This window comes from Pelophylax lessonae, assembly GCF_965119305.1.
Source record: "Pelophylax lessonae genome assembly, chromosome: 3".
Taxonomy (NCBI): domain Eukaryota; kingdom Metazoa; phylum Chordata; class Amphibia; order Anura; family Ranidae; genus Pelophylax; species Pelophylax lessonae.
Genome location: NC_138770.1, coordinates 562,218,388 through 562,242,102, shown reverse-complemented (window position 1 = coordinate 562,242,102; position 23,715 = coordinate 562,218,388). Strand labels below are relative to the sequence as shown.

Sequence of the window (23,715 nt, the reverse complement as noted above, 5' to 3'; positions counted from 1 at the left end):
TCAGTCCATATCAGTGTAGATATCCAGCATGATATTTTTCCCCATTGAGATCTGATGTGTTTTCAAAGTGTTTTTTTAATTTTTTTGAGCAGTGTATATATACTGTATTGGAAAAAGTATTGGGACACCTATCTTTACACGCACATGAATTTTAATGACATACCAGTCTTAGTCCGTAGGGTTCAATATTGAGTTGGCCCACTCTTTACATCTATAACAGCTTCAACTCTTCTAGAAAGGGTGTCACCAAGGTTTAGAAGTGTGTCTACGGGAATGTTTGACCTTGCTTTGTGCTCTGGTCCAAATCATTTGGTGGAGGGGAAGGGGGGATTATGGTGTGGGGTTGTTTTTCAGGGGTTGGGCTTGGCCCCGTAGTTCTAGTGAAGGGAACTCTTAAGGCATCAGCATACCAAGACATTTTGGACAATTTCAATGCTCTGAACTTTGTGGAAACAGTTTGGGGATGGCCCCTTCCTGTTCCAACATGACTTTGCACCATTGCACAAAGCAAGGTCCATAAAGACATGGTTGAGAGGATTTGGATTGGAGGAACTTGACTGGCCTGCACAGAGTCCTGACCTCAACCCGATAGAACACCTTTGGGATGAATTAGAACGGAGACTGCAAGCCAGGTCTTCTCGCCCAACATAAGTGCCTGACCTCACAAATGTGCTCTGGAAGAATGGTCAAACATTCCCATAAACACATTCCCAAACCTTGGTGACACCCTTTCTAGAAAAGTTGAAGCTGTTATAGATGTAAAGGGTGCGCCAACTCAATATTGAACTCTACAGACTAGTGTGTGTGTGTATATATATATATATTTTTCTATGGATATGAATGTGCATTTGTTTAAATCAAAAAAGATTTTTTCAAATCTATTAACAAAAAGATGGTCCCGAAGCTAGTATTAATGTGTTATTTATATGTCACTGTGTTTTAGCTTCTTCTTTTATCTCTGCACCTTGCCTCATAGTCCTTTGTAATTTTATGAGATATATGAAATGTGGAAACTTTTCCAGGGAACATTAACTGAAGAAACAAAGAAGATATAACCCTAATACACTGAAAGGTGGTCAGTAGATGATATCAAACAATAAGTATATGGTAACTCAGCAGTTACCCTCGCCACTTGCCTTAGGAAAGACTAATCTATCAAAAAGAAAAATTAACACTCGCTGATTAACTTCCCCCAAGTCGATCGACTATAAGCCTGTAAGCTGCACACTGACATCCTGTTCATCTTGCTGAAATGATCTAATAAGACATCAGTGCTCAGTATGGGATGGATTGGAGACTGGGGTGTAATGACTAAGTCCAAGACTTTGTAACCAGCACTCTAGAAAGTTTCATACCTTTTATTGGCAAACTCAAATTAATAAAGATGCAAGCTTTCAGGACCACATAGATCACTTGCTCAGGCTTTATATTTGAGGGCTAACACACTACTATTGCTATACAGCACTCTACAGATGTTGGAGAGTAATGGAAGGACAGAAGGACAGTGCACAAAAATGTTCAAAAATGCCTATAATTGTTCTTTTTTCACAAGGGTAATATTCATAAAAGTGATATTTGAGTTGTATGTGGAACCTCATGGGCTGAGGCAGGCTTATTGTATGTCTTGCATCCTCTAACAGCAAGGTCTCCCTGCCATTATTTCTTGTCCATTCCCGAGTTTTGGGTGTTATCACCAACCTTTGTATGTTCCAGCTCCCCCTTGCATTTTCCAAGATATAACAAAAAAAAGAAAAAAACTGGGAGAGTGCGAATCCCTTATAACTGCCACTGCATGGTTATGGACTCAAGGACTCAAGTGCCAGAAACTCACCAGCTGGGTTCCCCCGAGATATTGGTAACTGGTAAGAAATGTAAAACCCCATCTTACTGTTGTTTTCAGTTGGTGTTCTTTATTGTGCACATTATAATGTATGTAGCATTAAAGTGGTTGTACACCTCAGACATGAAATATGAACAAAACATATCCCTACAGTGTGTGATTGTCTCAATTAAAAGCACTAAGTGCAATTTCTGTCTGCTGCTTCATTCCTCTGCTGTCAGCATGAATCACTTCTGACAAGTTTTCCTGACACCAAGAGAAAAATAGTGATGGGGGGGAGGGACCGTCAGCAGATTTACAGCCTCCTGTGTGCTGTGTGGAGGGGGGGGGGGAGGTGTCCCTCCACTCCAATCAGTTTTTAGAGCTCTCCTTGCTGAAATCTGCAGTGTAACCCCCATCTCTCTGCCCACTTTTTTTGGAACTATAAGAAAAGCTGTAAATTCAGCCCTTTCAACGGATGTACAGAAGAGAAGACTGCAGATAAACATGTACAATTTATGTAGCATTATTTGTTTAATCTCTGTGTATTACATGAGGCCAGTCAGTTCACTGGGTGTATGTAAGGGATTACAACCACTTTAGGACAAGTTATTTATTTTGAACGGACTGCCAATACACAGCAACATATTAAAAAAGAAAAAAAACTCAACCTGCAGCATTTTTAAATGCAGTGCACTGCAACACACAGTGTATGCGTTGCCTTATGTTACAATGCAGGTTTGTAGGTACTTACATGCTATTTGGGGTACCATTCTAAATAAATGGTACCCCACGCAAAGCTCAGTATTAGGGGTCCTCAAACTATGGCCCTCCAGTTGTTGTCCAGTAACTACAATTGCCATCATGCCTAGTCATATCTGTGAATGTCAGAGTGTTACAATGGCTCATGGGATATGTAGTTCCACAACAGCTGGAGGGCCGCAGTTTGAACATACCCTGGTGTAGAGTAACATGTCTTATCTCGGTATTGCATCACTGGCTTGTGGTTGGTACCTTATTCTTCAGCAGCTACCAAAAAAACTGACAAACCAGTTTTGTGTTGACCCTTTCAATAGCATGGCAGAGGTAACAACTACATTTAACTTTGTCTTCCCAAAAAGGCATTTGAATTTGTACATTTCAGATGTGACATGTTCCACTAACTTGCACCAATTTTTTCACAAAGATGAAATGGCCATATAATAATGAAAGCAAATTTAGATTGTATTGGAATAAAGCCTTGCCATCTACTTTGCCTAGTTTAAAGTGTTACTAAACCCACAACAGTAAAATCAGTCTCTATATGCAGTGAAGCATACTTGCTATACTCACTGTGAAACCTAAGGGGTTAATCCTCTGCATTGTGTAAAAAGGCTGTTTGATGCTGTCTTCTCTGACCCTCCTCTTCTTCCACTGTCTCCAGTCCATCACCTGATAGTACAGAGGCTAAGGGATAAGCTGCACATGCTCAGTTTGGTGTGTATTGCTAGACAGTTTTTTTTCTTGAAAGGGTGCATGTGATCAACACAGGGCCAATCAGCACTGTCCAGACAGAGAGTCAGGGGTCATGCAGCCTCATAGGACAATCATGAGAGAATGAAAACTCCTCCTACAAGCTTTAACCAGACACTGATAAAAGTCACAAGACTGCTATATACTGCTGATGAAAAAAGATATTTAGCAGTTTGTATTTACTAAAACTATTGCATTTCCATGTTCTGTGTACTGTGGGAGAGCAGATATAGTGACTGCAGGGTCCTGGGTTTAGTAACACTTTAAGGTTTCAGCAGGAATTTTCATAGCACTTAATCCTAGTTATCTTAGTAGAATGTTCACGTTAAAGCCAGCAGAGGAATATCAGCCAGTATGTTGTGTCTATGTTTCTGGTTAGTACCCTGTATAACTGGGACGTCAATGGAAACCAGCATTGCAGTAGCACCACAATGACAACTTGTAAATGACATGAGTTGTCAGTGTCTGTTTATTGATTTATTTTCTCTTGTAACCCTGTTTATACACACAGATGTTTTTCTAGGGTGACAGCAATTTAATCCTCACCTATCTGCGCAATTATGTTTCTTTTTCTGTTCTCCTAAAGAAGCCCTCCGCAGAGAAGATGACTGCTTCGAACAATGTGAACTGTAAGAAAAGGCTGCAAACCTGCCTGCTGGCGACACACTGCAGTATAGAAAGAAAGCAGAACAGAGGATGTCAGTGCCTCCTCATTATAATTAAAGGTGAGAATACGTGTCTGACACTCAGAGATCCACCATCATTAAATAATAAGTTAAGGTTAATGATAGGCAGGGGAGAAGGCAACTAAATAACTCCTCTTTGGATAAGAATCTTTACTGAGAAATTGAAGCTACTAATGACTTTTTTTGGCCAAAATCTAATACCAAGAATGTCAAATGCAATATTTATAGAATGTGCTGTAGTTTGAATTTATACCATACATACTTAATACTTGGATATTTTGGTAAATAGATCAATGAAACTGTGGTTGTCAAAATTATGTAATTTTTTTTTTGCATTGTATATGCTTATGTGAGCCAATTAAATTCAGGAAACCATCGCAAATCTTTGTGTAATTTGTTAACCACTTTACCACCGGAGGATTTTCCTACTTTACGTCCAGGCCACTTTTTGCGATTCAACACTGTGCGACTTTAACTGACAATTGCGCGCCGTACCCAAACGAAATTTACGTCCTTTTTTTCCCCACAAACAGAGCTTTCTTTTGGTGGTATTTGATCACCTCTGCTCTTTTCATTTTTTGCGATATTAATAAAAAAAAGCGACAATTTTGAAAAAATAACAATATTTTTCTACTTTGACAGTTAAAAAATAGCCAATATATTCAATTTTTGTCATATATTTAGGCCAAAATGTATTTAGCTACATGTCTTTGACAAAAAAATTCTCAATGAGACCGCTTTAAGACCGGAAGATTTTACCCTATTCCTGACCAGGCCATATTTTGCGATTTGGCACTGCTTTATTTTAATGGACAATTGCGCGGTCGTGCAATGCTGTACCCAAATTAAATTGATTACATTTTTTTCCCCACAAATAGAGCTTTATTTTGGTGGTATTTGATCACCTGTGCGATTTTTACTTTTTGCGCTATAAACAAAAAAAGAGCGACAATTTTGAAAAAATAACAATATTTTTCACATTTTTTTATATGAAATCCCCCCCCAAAAAAATATAAAAATCAAAATTTTAGGCCAATTTGTTTTCTGCTACATATTTTTGGTAAAAAAAATCGCAATAAGCGTATTTTGATTGGTTTGCGCAAAAGTTATCGCAGCTACTAACTACGGGAAATTTATGTCATTTTTATTGTTTTTTTTTTAACTAGTAATGGCGGCGATCTGGCGGCGATCTGCGATTTTTTTGCGGGACTGCGACATTGCGGCAGACAGATCAGACCCTTGACTGACATTTTTGACACTTTTGGGGGTACCAGTGACATTACTACAGTAATCAGTGCTATAAATATGCACTGTTACTGTAAAAATGACACTGGCAGGGAAGGGGTTAACTTTTATTGGTGATCAAGGGGTTAATGTATGCCTGGTGCTTACTGACGTGTGTGGGGGGAGGGGACTGTGTGACGCAGGCACAGATCGCAGGTTCAGCTATGCTGAATCCAGTAATCTGTCCCTGCCTGTCACTTAGGAGATCCGGATGAATACAGCGGGAGCGAGCCTCCGGCGGCGTGCGCGTGCCGCCCACGAGGGGTGGAGTCCAGCGACGTAGGTCGACGTCGCTGGACGATAACGAACCACTTTGCCGCAGTAGGCTCAACGTGAGCGGTCGGCAAGTGGTTAATACTCTGACAGGACCTATATTCCCAGATGTTGTAACTCTGCACATGGACACTCGTTGCAATTCAGATCTTGATCTCTGTTGTATCTCTTCACTTGGTTCCAATTTATTTTTATAGATGTAGGTTAAAATCCAGCTCCAGGCAAAACAAAATGATTTTCAACAGACCACCCTATTTGTTTGACCTTACTGCACAGTGGGGTTGCTTTACTAAAACTGGAGAGTGTAAAATCTGTGCAGCTGTGCATGGCAGCCAATCAGCTTCTAACTTCAGCTTGTTCAGTTAACTGCTTGCGGACCACCCCACGTACATTTATCGCAGTAGGGCGGTCGCTCTGTGCCAGATCACGTACCTAGGACCTGATATGACACTCCCGGGTCTGGGGCATGCATGCCGCTGGCAACCCGCTTTTCCTGTGATTGGACACAGCGTGAGCCAATTAGCAGGTCGGACGGAGTCGATGTCCGCGGGCACCCACTGATCGTTCGGCAGACTGCTGTTCTGTCAGAGGGAAAGGTACTGATCCTGTGTTTCTGATAAGCAGGAACACGGATCTTTGCCTTCCCCCAGTCAAAGCACCTCCCCTACATTAAGTAAGCACAACGTAGGCATACATTTAACCCTTTGATCGCCCCTGATGTTAACCCTCGTCTGCCAGTGTCATTAGTTCAGTGGCAGTGCATTTCTTTATAGCACTGATCACTGTTTTAGTGCCACTGGTCCCCAAAAAGTGTCAGTTAGGTGTCCGATTTGTCTGCCGCAATATCGCAGCCCCGCTATAAGTCGCTGTTCACTGCCATTACCAGTAAAAAAAAAGAAATAAAAATGTTTGCGCAAACTAATCAATATTCGCTTATTGGGATTTTTTTTTTTATTTACCAAAAATATGTAGCAGAATACATATTGGCTTAAATTTATGAAGAGATTTGATTTTTTACATTTTTTATTGGATATGTTTTATAGCAGAAAGTAAAAAATATTGTTCATTTTTCAAAATTGTTGGTTGTTTATTGTACAAAAAACAAAAACAAAAAAAAAAAAAACGCAGAGGTAATCAAATACCACCAAAAGAAAGCTCTATTTGTGGGGGAAAAAGGGCAAAAATTATTTTTGGGTACAACATTGCACAGTTAAAGTAATGCAGTGCCGTATCGCAAAAAATGGCCTAGTCATGAAGGGGGGTAAAGCTTCTGGAGCTAAAGGGGTTAAGCTTTAACAAAAAAAAACCTGGAAGCTGATTGGTTTCTATGAAGAGCTGCACCAGATTTTACACTCCCAACTTTTATTTAATCAACCCCAGTGCTCCTTTCACTTACCCCTTTGTAGTCCATCCTGCGATGCACCCTCTCTAAGTTGCAGTTTCCTCTATGAGGAATGGTTATTTCATGCCATGGGGACTGGCCACTTCACCCTGCTTCTTCTGGGACAAGTACCTTTACCTTGGTAATTCTTCTTAGACCAGTCACTTCACCACCCCCCAGTTTCTGGAGAAATCTGAAAAGACTCTTCTGCTGGAAGTGCCACCTCCACCAATAGAAGGAGTCTACATCCTGCAAACAGCAATGTGGAACCTGAAGAAGGACCTCGCTGGAGAAGATGGGGAAGACTCGGAACATGAATGTCTCTTGACCTTGTCTCTTGGCTTAAGGTAGGTCAAAAGGATTTTTTTTTTTTCGTTTATTCCCTCTTATTTAGCTTTAAATGAACTGGAGGAGGGTTAGAACTTCTGGTAATTTTTTATTGCAGTCTGGGTCTCAATTTCAGAAATATCCTGTCCTAGTGAACTCACATGAAATGGGAAGAATCAACCTAGCAGGGACTAACATACCAATCTCTCTCCACCCTACTAAAAAAATTCCCATCTTTTTATGTTTCTGCTTCTGTTGCCCTTCTGTGGCTACACAGGAATAGGATTATCCATGGAGTCACAGCCAGCAATAAAAACTCTATAAAGATTCTAGTCCTTCCCCTCTCTATACGAAACTGACAAAAAAAAAACAAAAAACTGTCCGTCTGTTTAAGTCTAAACGTCCTAATGATTCCCACTCTAACGGCCATGGTATCCCTCCTTTACTCTTTCCTATGCTTTTATAGCAGCGCTTTAGCAAAAACTTAATGGAAGTGCAAAGTGACAAGAAGGAATTACGCACTCTTCATTTTAAAATGACATTCATTTTTACTGCAACCAAATAAACCATAGCAAAAGCGTGGCAATCTGCTACCCTCAACTCACAGGAGTTCAGAGCTAGAGTATCGTTGTTGATGGTCATTGATAAAATGGCTGCTCTAATGGATGACAAAATGGCCCTCTTTGAGAAGCTATGGTCTACATGGATTCAACATTACTTACCCTCAGACTTTGATTTTTGCCTCCTGAACCATTGAATTCATGTGCTAGGTTTTCAGTGACTCCCTGACAACAGAGCCCCTCACTTCCCTTTTCCTCTCCTTTCCCTACTTCTAAATCCTCCCCAAGTTTATTTTCCTCTTTGCCAACTGATAAATCTGTGTATTGACTTTTTCAGTTGTCTCCCTCTACCCAGTGCTTTAAGTGGCCCAAAAGAGGTGCCGGCACTCTATTATAGCCTATAAATCCCCCCCCCCCCCCACCCCACATCAGGGTCCCCACAGAGCACCCCCCCTGGCCTGGGCTGGGACTCCAGATCAGGGGGACTCATTGGTGGTGACTGGTCTAGCTCTTGAGTGGGAAATATTCTTGGGGGGGTGCAATTGAGGGTGCAGATGTCCAAAATGGTACACGGAGAGGTGGCGGTATGCTCAAGAGCCATATTTGGAAGTGGCGGTACTGAGTACCAGTGAATACCGGCCCACTTAAAGCACTGCCTCTACCATAAAACATTGTACTACTGTAAAGTTGAAGAAACTCTAGAAGAAACTCTATGTAGTACAACTTTGACCGTGTAGCTCTACATATTGGGCTCTCTGTACTTGTTATGCTTACCTTTGTTAAAATCTCTATAAAAATAATTGCACTAGAAAAAAGTTTTAAGTTAAATCCTGATTTTATACTATCATCGAACAGTCTGCAGGTGCTGATCAGCTAATAGCCGATCTACATTCCATTAAGGGGATCCTATGGCATCATGACCTTTATCCAGTCTGGCAATTAAATAGCCTCTTGTGTAGACATAGATGTCCCTATGTGGGTTCTACTCCTTGGAAGCGTATGTATTCAGATACATGATGTCCTTGCTGTTACCACACCGAGTGCCTTATTGACAATGCAGACCCTCTATCAGAACCCCCTACATAAAGTACAGAACACTCTGAACTGCTTCTGAACAACTATCTGTCTCCCTGATTACAATTACCTGAGCTTAGTCAGTGAGCTCTTTTCAAGGGTTTGCTTAAATGTCCCATGATCTAATCAGAAACGTAGAGATGATCATGAGCAAAGTGCTCTCAACCTTCTGTAGTGGGTCAGGTTGGAGGGTCTGACACTGTCAACCAATGAATCTCAGTTTCTGCTCAGTCATTTGACATCGATAAGCTGACAAGCAATGTTGCCCAAATATAATAAATATTTACTACCATTCAGGTGGCCAAGAACTGTATGTAAAATGGAGAAACATAGCTTTGATGTGAAAATAATTTGCATTATATTTCTAATATTAAATTTTTTTTAATTAACTCTGTTATCATTTTCTATATTATTTTCATACTTTTTCTCGGTTAGCTAAAATCATATCAGCAGCAGAGAGTTGTATCATATTGGCTATTGACAAAGCAGAAGTTTTGGTTTAGAATAATACCATTTATTGGCTAACTATAAAATGGTTGTGCGAGCTTATTTGTGGAATGCTGGCCTTTTGTTTAAATTATATATACCATATTTTCCGGCGTATAAGACGATTGGGCGTATAAGACGACCCCCCTAATTTTCATATACCGGTAATACTTATACTTAGGTTACCTTGGAGATATTATACTCGGCGTATAAGACGACCCCCTATTTTTGGGGGATTTTTTTGAGGTTCAAAAGTAGTCTTATACGCCAGAAAATACAGTATATATTTATATATATATGTATGTGTATATATATATATATATATATATATATATATATATATATATGTGTATGTATATATATATATATATATATATATATATATATATATGTGTATATATATGTGTATATATATATATATATATATATATATATATATATATATATATATATATATATATATATGTATATATATATATGTATATATATATATATGTATATATATATGTGTATATATATATATATATATATATATATATATGTATATATATATATATGTATGTATATATATATATATATATATATATATATATGTATGTATATATATATATATATATATATATATATATATGTATGTATATATATATATATATATGACACTCAGTATATTTATATATACACATCTGACGTACATAGTTTCAATGATATCTTAAAGTGTTATTAAACACTCTAAAAGCTTAGACGTGTAAAAATTCATATGACTACCAATTATCCTGTGCATTTGTTGTTTAATCACATACATGCATCCAGACTAAGTATGCTCATTTTATGCTTCTCATGTCCTCTAAATTTCAGAGAAGTTGGTAAAAGGACACCAGAATAATTCACACACACAATAAATAACAGAAAGAAAACACACATTATCTTTATTAATGTTTGTTTAATTGATTTTTTCCTGTTTGTCTGGACAAGGAAGAATAGGCAGTACTGCCCCCTTCAGGACACCACATAGAACCGCATTGTCATAAATCATTTATAAGACCATTGTGGATACAGTCATAAAAATCATGTTTACTCAGAAGCAGAAGACTAAACAATCCCAGGCATGGCAAACATGGACAGGTGGTTACTGTTGTAATTAAGGTAATTCAGGACTTTTTTCTCAATGTCCTTTTGAGATCCGTTTTGTTGAAGAACGCGCTTTAGATATTTTTGTGGGGTTTCTGCGAGGTTCAGTTCATCTTCTGTGACTTTCTGGGCTAGCTGCTTCATCGATAGTTGGTCATGGACCTAAAAAAATGAACAATATTCATTAGATTGGTGTCTAGCCCAATAATTCTTTTACTGCCAGCCCATATGTCACATACAGTACATACTGTAAAAGTGCATTTTATGGCTTGAAAATATATGACAAACCACAAAAACATGATACACTTTATAAAATCAGATCTGTAAAATAAAAAATTTAATAAAAAAAAAAGACAGTTGCCTTTTTATGTTGAATGATATTTGCAAAATTGTTTATCAAATCTATATTTTCTGAAAAAATTACACATTTAATTTTATTGTTTACAATCACAGTGTAATGTACAGTTTTTGTAAAGTAAGATTAGAATGAGTTGAGAAAATACATTCCAAGTATTTATTTAAGGCCTTGTTCACACCTGAGCCTTTTTCAGCTTGTAAAACGCTTATTTCAGAAGATCCAAAACACCCAACAAGCGAAATCCCATTCATTTCAATGGCCCCTGTTCACATATGAGCATTTTGTCGCCTAAAGAAAAACACCTGAAGCTCAAAAAAGTACATGAGGTTCTTTTTTTGGCAGATTACATGCGTTTTTGGTCAGATGTCAATGCCTCCCTCCAAGCACCTGCAAAAAATGCCCCCAAAACGGCTAAAAAACGCCAGAAAAAATGCCTGAAAAACGCTAAAAAAAAACGCCTGAAAACGATACGCTCAGGTGTGAAAGGATTCAAAATCCTGTATGTCTGTAAAACAACAGAAAACTATGATACCCAAAATTTTACATGTGCAACATAAGAGTTAACTGTAAGTGATGTCTTGAGAAATATCCTTTTACTCTGGCCAACGTGGAGATATGTGTGAGCAATTAGCATTTATTTATGAATCCTTTGGCATCCTAACCATATGCATGAAGGGGGGGGGGGGGACTTTTACATTTTGTGTCTGAATACATTTTATTTTTTAAACACAATTTTTTTTTTTTTCAAAAGAATTATGTTACATGGGCAACAGAAGAAGTTACTGTAATGGCGCTTTTCCACTGCATGGAACCATACCGGTTCGGCACGCTTTTGTGCTTTTCCACTGCTGGTACTGCATGGTATAGGGTCGGAACGGTTCGGTACGGTACGGTATAGGTTTGCTTTTCCACTGCATGGAACCGAACGGTACGGTACGGTACCGTACGGCTCTGAAAAAACAGTACCTACTCGATTGTGGTTCCAACAGGTACCAAACTGGTACCATATCCCACAATCCTTTGCATGCAGTCACTACTAGCCACTGATTGGTCAGAGAATCCCACCCACCCTGTTGTTATCCCACCCACTTAACTTTAGTACTACTTTAGTGGAAAAGCAAACCTATACCGTACCGTACCGAACCGTTCCGACACTATACCATGCGGTGCCAGCAGTGGAAAAGCAAACCGGGCCGAGTAGAGCCGAGCCGGTACTTGCAGTGGAAAAGTGCCATAAGTGATGTCTTGAGAAATATCCTTTTACCCTGGCCAATGTGAAGATACATAAAATGTGTGAGCAATCAGCATTTATTTATCAATTCTATCTATGGTATCCTAACTATATGCATGAAGGGGGGGGACTTTTACACTTTGTGTCTGAATACATTTTATTTTTTTTTTAAACACAATTTGTTTTTTTTTCCAAAAGACGGCTACTACACTTCCTTTGTGATAGTATTCTGCCTGCAGAAGAGGTCCTCTTTACAGAGACACAAGCATCCATGACAGAGAGATTGCTGATCTTCTGTTTACCTGGCCAGGGCTGGCTAAGATCTGACAGCTATGAACTGGGGGGGGGGGGGGGGGGGATGTTGGTTCTGGGCTTTTAGGGACCATGGCAAGGAAGGGGGGTGGGGGGACGTCTGAATCATTTCCAACTCTTGTCAGTTAAAGGACCATCAGAGTCTTAAGGTGATATTAAGCCTTTCATTTTTTTAAGTGCTTTCAGCTAATTTTTAATCAATGACTGAGTAGGCAGCTTCTTCATCTTTAATCCTTCACTATGTTCCAATTTAAGCTGGTGCCATGACTGCTGCCCAAGGTTTCCTGTCTCAGGTTGGATCCTTTCTTTTGTAGCATCTTATGCATGCAGGGACTAAAGTTGTGTCTCCCTACATCAGGGGTCTTCAAACTACGACCCTCCAGTTGTTCAGGAACTACAATTCCCATCATGCCCAGTCATGTCTGTGAATGTCAGAGTTTTACAATGCCTCATTGCATGTGTAGTTCTACAACAGCTGAAGGGCTGTAGTTTGATGCCTCACCCCGGTAAGGTTTTTTAGAGCTTGCGGTTGGCTTTCTGGCGGTAACGACTGATGCGGCTCAGGACCCGCTTGATCGTTATCCCAGCGAGCGGGAGGGGACGCCCCCCCCCCTCCTGCCTCCTTCCGCGGCTCTGCCCGGCTGGATGGAGTCCCGATCAAAGCCGGATGCGGCTTCAATCAGGTCTCTGATGACCCGGGTTACTCGGCTGCTAAAGGCGTCGGATTTAAAAAGTGAATGTATTCAAAAATGCAGTTTTTGGCATTTTGAATACATGGAAGTATAGTGGAGGGGTCTAGGGTCTTTTAGACCCTCGATCCCTCCATAAAGAGTACCTGTCACTGCATATTGCTGTCACAAGGGATGTTTACATTGCTTGTGACAGCAATAAAAGTTTTTTTTTTTTTTAAACCTGTGCTAAAAAAAAAATAAAAAAAAAAATAAATAAATAGGAAAAAAAAAAAAAAATTTTAGCTGCCCCCGTCGCCGTGAGCTCGCGCACGAATGAAAATTTATACGGAAGTCACACCGCAAATGAAATCACTGTTCAAACCCCACATGTGAGGTATCGCCACGATCGCTACACTCTAACTCTAAACTGGTAACCGTTAAAAAATTTTAAAGCTTCACCTATGTAGATTTTTACTGACCGTAGTTTGTCGCCATTCCGCGGGTGTGCGCAATTTTAAACTGTAACATGTTGGGTATCTATTTACTCAGGCAACGGGACGCTGTCTAGCCACGAGGATCAGGCACTTCCGGGACGCTGAACAGCGGGCGGGAGACCGGTAAGCGGCCGACACGGACTGTGTTGCCATTTTGGATGTTATGCTGTGTTTTCTTCAGTGTCATGTGAGTTGAATGGGAGAAGGTTTTATCATTTTAATAAAGGTGCGTTGATTGTTCAAACAATACTGCCCTATGTGCATCCTTTATTCTCTCACACACATGACGGATGTCTGAGGTCACTGCAGCCGTGAGTATTAACTAGAGGAGCTGAGTCCGTGGACACTTTATGGGAGACCATCACTAACTGTTTGGGGCTCATTATACAGAGAGATCTGGTAAGAGTAAAATCTTTGGGACGAGCACGTGGTGAGGTGGAGGCGTAACACTGGCATCTGCCATATAGCTGCTGTTCCTTTTTTACAATCCCATTGGATATCTGTTTTGGTGATGGACTTTTTTCATATTGGACTCTAACACCTCTATTTTTATGCATGTCATATGTTTAACCACTTAAGCCCCGGAGGATTTTCCTGCTAAACGACCAGGGGGTATTTTGCGATTCGGCACTGCGTGACTTTAACGGACAATTGCACGGTCGTGCGACGCTGTACCTAAACGAATTTGACGTCCTTTTTTTTCCCACAAACAGAGCTTTCTTTTGGTGGTATTTGATCACCCGTGCGATTTTTACTTTTTGCGCTATAAACAAAAAAAGAGCGTACATTTTGCAAAAATAACAATATTTTTCACATTTTTTTATATGAAATTCCCCAAAAAAAAAATGTAAAAATCAAAAATTTTTTAAATTTTCAGCCAATTTGTTTTATGCTACCTATGTTTGGTAAAAAAAATCACAAAAAGCGTATTTTGATTGGTTTGCGCAAAAGTTATCGCGTTTACTAACAAAGGGAAAGATTTTTGTCATTTTTGTTGTTTTTTTTTAACGTGTAATGGCGGCGATCTGCGATTTTTTTTGCGGTACTGCGACATTGGGGCGGACAGATCGGACCCTTGACTGACATTTTTGACACTTTTGGGGGTACCAGTGACATTTCTACAGTAATCAGTGCTATATATATGCACTGCTACTGTAAAAATACACTGGTAGTGAAGGGGTTAACTTTATTTGGGAGGGAGGGGCTGTGTGTGTCCCTAGGGGCGTGCTTTCTACTGTGATTGGCTGTGGCTTGAGCTGTAAGGACACTGATCAACGGATCTACATAGTAGATCCGTGTGATCAGTGTCTTTACACCGAGGAGAATGACAGGTGGCTTGTTTACACAAGCTGCCTGACATTCTCCCTCTCCCCCGCCGATCGCCGAGTGACCGGCGGACATCGGGTCCGCTGGTCACACGCGCGGGGGGGTCCGTGACCGAGCGGGAGCGCGCATCCGCGGGCGCGCTTGCTCCCCAGAGCCTCACAGGCGAGCGACGTAGACCTACGTCACTCTGCCTGTGAGGGGCTGACTGCCGCAGTAAATATACTGTGAGCAGTCGCCAAGCGGATAAGGAGAGTTATTTTTCTGACATAGAGCTATATGTTCTGGTTTTATTTGTTTAGCGCTGCTTGTGTCTATCATATATTATATATTGGTACGCACCTTCTTTTTATATCTATTTACTCGGCGTGACATCATCTTTCACAATATACAAAAAAAATGGGCTAACTTTACTGTTTAGTTTTTTTTTAAATGCAGTGAAATGTAATTTTTTGTAATTTTTTTTTTGTTTGAAAGACTGCTGCGCAAATACCGGGTGACAAAAAATATTGCAATGACTGCCATTTTATTCTCCAGAGTCTTTGCTAAAAAATATATATAATGTTTGGGGGTTCTAAGTAGTTTTCTAGGAAAAAAATACTGATTTTAACTTGTGAACAAAATACGTCAAAAATGGGCTTGGGACTAAAGTGGTAAAAGGAGAATTATAAAAAAAAAAATGATTAGATAAACCCGCAAGTGCTATTTTTTTTACCACTACTATTCCTTTATACTGGCTTTTGAAATTTACAGATGAAGCAATTTAGAATTTGGATGAAAGGTTTAGCACTGTAAACACTTTTTGATAGATAAGTAGAGCAGTTTATATAACTATATAGATCAGCCCAAAATGAGGGACAAATGAGGAAGAAAGAGGGACAGAGAGACTTTTTTCCGAGTGAAGGACAATCCCTCAAAATCAGTGTCAACAATGTCAGTTAGGGGTCCGATCTGTCCGCCGCAATGTCGCAGTCCCGCTAAAAATCACTGATCGCCACCATTACTAGTAAAAAAATAAAAATGACATAAATCTTTCTCCTAGTTAGTAGACGCGATAACTTTTGCGCAAATCAATCAATCAATATACACTTATTGTGATTTTTTTTACCAAAAATATGTAGCAAAATACAAATTGGTTTAAAATGATGAAAAAATTAGATTTTTAATTTTTTTTTGGGAATGTCATATAGCAGAATGTGAAAAATATTGTGTTTTTGTCAGAATTGTCGCTCTTTTTGTTTATAGCGCAAAAAATAAAAATAGCACAGGTGATCAAATACCACCAAAAGAAAGCTCTATTTGTGGGAAAAAAGGACATTGATTTTATTTTGGTACAGCGTCGCACAACTGCGCAATTTTCCGATAAAGTAACGCAGTGCTGAATCGCAAAAAAAATGGCCTGGTTTTTAAGGGGGCAAATCCTTTCAGTCCAGAACTGGTTAAAGTGATACTAAAGTCTTGTTTTTTTTGTTAAAAATAACCATCATGTTATACTTACCTCCTTTGTGCAGTTGGTTTTGCACAGAGTGGCCCAGATCCTCCTCTTCTCAGGTCCCTTGCCGGCACTCCAAGACCCTCCATCCTGTTCAGTTCCCCCTACAGCAAGTAGCTTGCTATGGGGGCACCCGAGCCGAGTCACAGCTCCCTGTGTCCATTCAGTGACAGAGTTACAGCCTGGTTTCGCCCCCTCTCTCTCCTTAGTGGCTCACTCACTTTGATTGACAGCATCGGGAGCCAATAGTGCTGCACTGCTGTCTCAATGAGGAGGGTAGTCCCAGGCAGCCGAGACATTCCTGCAACATCCCCGGATCTAGATGGCCCTCAGGCAAGTATTAGAGGGGCTGAGGGGGGGCTGCTGCACACATAGAATGCATTAGGATAACAAAAACCTTCTGCCTTTACAACCACTTTAACCACTTGCCGGCCGCAACATCTCCCCCCAGTGTGTTCCCTCCTGACACCCCATGGTATGTCCTCCCAACACCTCCCCCCTCAGTGTGTTCTCTCCTGACACCCCATGGTATGCCCTCCCAACCCCCCCACCCCAGTGTGTGCCCTCCTGACACCCCATGTTTTAATGGTTTTGTTCTTTGTTCTTAATGGTTTTGTTTTTTGAGATACAGTCGCCAGCACTTGCAGGGAGGCCCCAGCGAGATTTGAACTCGCGACCCCTGGTTTACAAGACCAGTGCTCTAACCCCTGAGCTATGGAGCCTTTTTTTTTTTTTTTTATAATGGTTTTGTTCATTTTGTGCACCTATGTATAAATATATATCTAAATATATACCTATGTTTTGAATTTGAAAAAATCATATTTTATTTTTTCAATTAAGAAGGGTTCGGTGAATGCGCATATGAAACTGGTGGGGTTCAGTACCTCCAACAAGGTTAAGAACCACTGCTCTATATGCTAAAGGGAATCTGTCACCAAATCTTACTCATGCAGCCGCATTCACACAAGCTGTAATTTGTCTCACTATTTAAACTGACTAATCGCCCCCATATTTCTGGGGTGTCAGAACTTTTGGAGCCATTGGCACAGTACACACTAGCATTTTCTGTATATAGTTTCTCCTCAATGACTTCCATTTAAAAGTGGGGCAGGACACTGCCCGAGGCCATGCACTTACCGATGGCACTTTTTTATCTAAGCCCATGTGACCTCAATTTAGACAAAGCCACATACTTTCACTGAGCTGGTTGTTTAATGTTAGATGTTACAATACATACATTAGTTGTATTCGGGAGCAGCTGTGTTAAATAAAACACTAGAAAAAACATGCTTTGGGGATGCAGGATTCTATGCAGCTGACAGATTACTAAGGCATGCACACAAATGCTAGAAATCTGGTCAATAAAATGGAATAACTAAACCTTCTGCTATATGAGGAGGATTTTCACTTTGTAGGAATATGAGAAACCTGGTTTGACAGGTCACATAATTGGCTTGCCACTGCCCAGGGGTACTCCCTGTATCGCAGGGGCAGGGTAGGTAGATGAGAAAGAGGGGTGTGCCTGTAAGTCAAGAGTGATTTGCTAATGAATATACGGGAGGCCATTGCTCATTGAGCTAGTGAGGAGGTGGATCTTTGTGGCTGGAGATTCTAAGGGACAAAACAAACGGAAAAAACATTGTGGGTGTAAGCTATAGGCCCCCAAACTTTAAAGTGGTAGTAAACTCTTGATAAAAAAAAAAAAAATGCCTGCAAGGAAATATCATAATGTGTTAGTATGCACCGCATACTAGCACGTTATGAGAGACTTACCTTTAAACAAATCCCTCCAGCGCTGTGCTGTCACCGCTGCAGAGGCTTCCATCTTCACCCGGTCTTCCTTCCGGGTTTGCGGATTGCCACAGTTTGAATGGCCAAGCCACAATGATGTCGATGACGCATATGTGGGAGTCTCAGCCACGGCACACAAAAGAACGGCATGGGTATGCCATTTCTTTGGAGTGCAAGTGCCAGTGACATCACTAGCTGCTGCTTGCTAGAATATCTCCTAAACATGCTTTATTATAAGCTTACCTGTAGGTAAAAATAAAGATAGAGAGTTTACTACCACTTTAACCACTTCTCTCCTCTCATTCTGGAACAACGTCCTATGATGTTGGCCCTGTGTCACCGCTCTCACCCCCCCCCTATCTTGGTAAAGAGCCAAAAAGGCGGCTCTTTACCCATGTGATCAACTGTGTCCAATCACAGCTGATCACATGTAAACGCGGAAGTGCACTCCTCTTCTCACACTGACAGAATGTGAGGCGAGCTGATTAGCGGCATTTCCTTGCAGGGGAGACTGTACAGGTAATCAGGGTACTGATCATCAGTGCCCTGATAACAGTGCAGCCCCAAGAGTGCCCAGCAAGGGATTCCAGTCTGTGCCCATCAGTGAAACCAATCAGTGCTGCCTTTCAGTGCTCATCTGTGTTGCCCATCAGTGCTGACTACCAGTGCCGTCTCTCAGTGCACATCAGTGCCCATCATTGCTGCCCATCAGTGCCAACTACCAGTGCACATCAGTGTCGCACATCAGTGCAGACTACCAGCGCTGTCTATCAGTGCACATCAGTGCCACCTATCGGTCCCCATCAGTGCCGTCTATCAGTGCTCATCAGTGCTGCATATCAGTGCAACCTATCAGTGCCCATCAGTGCGGCATATAAGTGCCTTCTCATCAGTGCCACCTAATTAGTGGCGCCTCATCATTGCCCATCAGGGCAGCCTATCAGTGCCCATCAGTGCTGCCTCATCAGCGCACATCAGTGAAGGAGCAAAATTACTTATTTAAAAAAATTTCTGAAAGAAACTAAGAAAATTATTTTTCTTTTTTTACATTTTCTGTCTTTTTTCCTTTTTTTTAATAAAAAAAAACCCAGCAGTGATTAAATATGACCAAAAGAAAGCTCTATTTGTGTGAAAAAAAAGGATAAAATGTAATATGGGTACAGTTTTGCATGACTGCGTAATTGTCATTCAAATTGTGACAGTGCTGAAAGCTGAAAATTGGCCTGGGCAGGAAGGGGGTGAAAGTGCCCAGTATTGAAGTGGTTAGCGAGGAGGAAGAGACCAATCCACTTTCACAGTTATATATGGCAGGGAAGCAGGCCAATGTTATATTCATGGGGAATTTCAACTACCCTGATATTGACTAGGCAGAACAGAACTACGCACTCAACTAAGTCTTGTCATTTCATGAACATGATGATGCATGACAATTTCATGAGCAAGGTGGATGACCCAATTAAGAAATAATGTTCTGCTGAACCTATAAATTACAAACAAGGCAAAGCTGAATGTGGATGTGAAAGTAAGAGATAACTTAGAAAACAGTGATTACAGAGCAATTACATTTGACATAAATCATAGGAAAAGGAGACATAAGAGAAGGACAAGAAAACTAGATTTCTTCGCTTAATACTGCATGACGCTAAATGGGATCAAAATCTTGCAACACTGAAGAAAAGAGGGGGTGCTTTAGGACATGGCATTCAACAGTGCATTCCAATGGGCAATACATTCAAAAGAGCAAAAGTTAAACCTGAGTGGCTGACCACTCGTGTAAAAAAAAAGAAATATAAGGCTGAAAGGTAACTATCAGCATTTTAAAACAACAAAGAATGCAATAAGAAGTGCAAGAGCACAATCAAGGCAGTTAAAATAAATTAGAAGAGACACACTGTTGAGGGCGAAAAAAATCCCAAAAAGTTATTAAAATATATTAATAGTCAAAAGGCGAGGTCAGAACATATTGGCCCCATAAAAGATGATCAGAGGAAGTTATTCATAGACAACTGGGAGAAAGCAACTGTATTAAATATATTCTTCTCCTCAGTTTAAACGAATGAAAAGAAGGGGTATAATAAACAAGACAGTAATGTTTAAAACATTATATGGAATATAGTCTTGTGGCTGATAAAGACAAGTGTTCAAAAAAGAATAGAAAAACGTAATATGAACAAATCACCAGGACCGGATGGCATACACCCAGGAGTTTTCCAAGAACTAAAGCCACACACGGACCAAAAATCAGCCAGTCCAGCAAGAACTGGCCAACTTTCAGTCTGTGTGTACAGCTGTCTGCCAATGGCTGCAAGCGCTGATCAGTGTATTCTGGTGGGGAGTCCCTCTGTCCGAATACAATAGCTTAGTGGGAGGGATCCCTGTATCAATATCACCTGTGTTAATGCAGGTATCTGTTTGTTTTTTTCTTTCAACCTGCTGATTGAATGGAAAAAAAGATAGAAAATCTGTGTGTACCCAGCTTTAGTCATGTCATAGCAGGACCATTATTCCTAATTTTTAAGGACAGCTTACTGAGTGGAATAGAATCAGCTGATTGTCGAAAAGAAGACGTGCTACCAATATTCAAAAAAAGGGCTGAGATAAATACCTGGAAACTACAGACCAATCAGCCTAACATCAATAGTATTTAAACTATTGGAAGAAATTATAAGGGACTATATCCAAGAATTTGTTTATGAGAATAGTATCAGTAGAAACCAACATGGATTTATGAAGAACTGTTCTTTGCAGACCAACCTATTTACATTTTATGTGGATGTGTGCTGTAATTTTGATGCAGGAGGGTCTGGATGTAGTGTATCTAGTTTTTTGCAAAGGCACTTGATACAGTACCCCATAAGCAAATAATTTACAAATTAGGGTCTTTTGGCATTGATGACATGGTATGTACGTAGATATGTATATTAAAAAAGAATAGCGCGCTATTCTTTTTTAATATACATGTCTTTTGGTTCATAGCTGCAGCAGCTTTGGAAATACATGGGTATGCTCCCCCTAATTTTTTGCCTGTTTATTATGTATTCGGTCTGACCAGACTATCGAGGTTGAGCAGCCCTCCCCACCCCCCCCACACACACCTGTACTCAATCAGTGTCCACCATCAAGTGGATAAAGGAGGAGTCCCCTGTAGTGCATTTGCACATCTTCCCCAGCAAGGAGTGTTATCTCCAAGGGTTAGAAGGGCTGGATTCATCTCTTTTTCATGGATAGTGTAGGACCCACTGATAATGGGGTACTTTGACGCAGTAGTGGGCTTGAGCACGATATGGCCATATGGTGGGACCAAACCCCCATTTTTATTTATGGACTCTCTTCAGATTTGGTAGTAATTTCTTTTGCATTTGCGCGCTATTCTTTTTTAATATAATTGTCTTTTGGTTCATAGCTGCAGCAGCTTTGGAAATACATGGGTATGCTCCCCCTAATTTTTTGCCTGTTTATTATGTATTCGGTCTGACCAGACTATCGAGGTTGAGCAGCCCTCCCCACCCCCCCACACACACCTGTACTCAATCAGTGTCCACCATCAAGTGGATATAGGAGGAGTCCCCTGTAGTGCATTTGCACATCTTCCCCAGCAAGGAGTGTTATCTCCAAGGGTTAGAAGGGCTGGATTCATCTCTTTTTCATGGATAGTGTAGGACCCACTGATAATGGGGTACTTTGACGCAGTAGTGGGCTTGAGCACGATATGGCCATATGGTGGGACCAAACCCCCATTTTTATTTATGGACTCTCTTCAGATTTGGTAGTAATTTCTTTTGCATTTGCGCGCTATTCTTTTTTAATATACATGTCTTTTAATATACATGTCTTTTGGTTCATAGCTGCAGCAGCTTTGGAAATACATGGGTATGCTCCCCCTAATTTTTTGCCTGTTTATTATGTACGTAGATAGAAAACTGGTTGCAGGACCATGTTCAGAGGGCGGAGATCAATGGCATTTTTTCTAAATGGTCTAGAGTTGTGAGCGGTGTACCCCAAGGCTTTGTCCTGTTTAACTTGTTTATAAACGATATAGAGCTGGGAATAAGTAGTTCAATCTCAGTGTTTGCTGATAATAAAAAACTAAGTAGGACAATAAATTCACAACAGGATATAGCAACTTTACAAGACGACCTTGATAAAATAGGATGGGCACCTACATGGCAAATGAGTTTAGGGCCTCATGCACACAGGGCGTAATAAAAAAAACAAGCTGCAAAGCCAGTACCGACGCCAGGAAAAATCAGCTGTAAAAAGCGTTTAGCAATGGCGTTAATGCTTGTTTAGCTGCGTTAGCGTTTAGCAGCATTTCTCTGCCCTCTTCTATTTTCCATTCCCAAATCCAATTACTACAGGTTAAAATTGCTTGAGGTGGCTTAACGTCGTATACAGCATTAACACACGTTTAGCTGCGTCAGGCACTTTTATAGCTGTAACGCTGCTCTTCCAGAACGCACTGGCCCTGGGTTTTTCTTTTGCAGCTTGACAACGCCTAAGCCACTTACAGCTCCTAAAAGCCTATGTATGCATGGACACATAGAAAAACATGGAGAGGGGTTTTGAAGCTGTAAAAAAAAAAAAAAACACCTGGCACCCATAGGAGCAGCTGTAAAAACGTTCAGTGTGCATGAGGCCTTAATATTGAAAAATGTTAAGTAATTCACTTGGGAGCTAAAAAATATGCATGCAAGTTACTCGCTAAGGGGAGAACATCTGGGGGAATCGAAGATGGAAAAGAATCTGGGGTCCTTGTGAATGACAGATTCAGGAATAGCAATGCAATGCCAGGCTGCAGCAAATAAGGCCAGCAGACTATTATCATGCATTAAAAAGGTAATTTACTCAAGGGATCAAAATATAATTCTGCTTTTCTATAAAACTCAGGTGTAGCCACATTTCGAGTATGCTGTCCAATTCCGGTCACCAATCTTCATTAAGGATGTGCTGAAACTGGAGAGATTCCAGAGAAGGGCAACAAAGCTTATAAGGGAACTGGAGGACCTCAATTATGAGGAACAACTACAAACATTAAATGTATTCTCCCTGGAAAAGAAATGCTTAAGAGGGGATATAATTGCAGGATACAAATCTTTACACGGTGATGCTAGCAATGGGAGAGAAATTGTTTTAGGCTTTAAGGAAGACACACAGCCACACAATGAAGTTGGACAAGAAGTGGCTTACTCTTAAAGCGCAGTTCCACCCAGAAGTGGATGCTCCACTTTTCTGCTTCCTCCCCCCCCCTCTGGTGCCACATTTGGCACCTTTCGGGGGGGGAGCGGATACCTGTCAAAAACGGGTACCCTCTCCCACGTCCGTGTAAGGGCCCAGCAGCGACCTACGTCATTTGTGGCCCCTCCTCCCCGCTGTTGCTAGGCTTCACTTCCTGCTTCCTTTAGTAAGGATGCCGGCGCCTGCACTTGGAGCTGATGAACGGGTCAGCTTCGGGTGCCGACATCGCGCGCTTCCTGAACAGGTAAGTGTCCTTATATTAAAAGTCAGCAACTACA

At 40.6% G+C, this 23,715-nt stretch overlaps 1 protein-coding gene across 1 annotated transcript in view; it reads right to left on the bottom strand.

Annotated features, from left to right (window-relative positions):
- Nucleotides 1-10,333: 10,333 nt before the first annotated feature.
- CFAP61 (cilia and flagella associated protein 61) overlaps nt 10,334-23,715 on the bottom strand; it is a 612,448-nt gene continuing 599,066 nt past the window's right edge. Inside the window, 1 exon segment of the mRNA XM_082249457.1 lies at nt 10,334-10,692. Coding sequence (XP_082105583.1) covers nt 10,492-10,692 — 201 coding nt within the window. The 3' untranslated portion in view covers nt 10,334-10,491.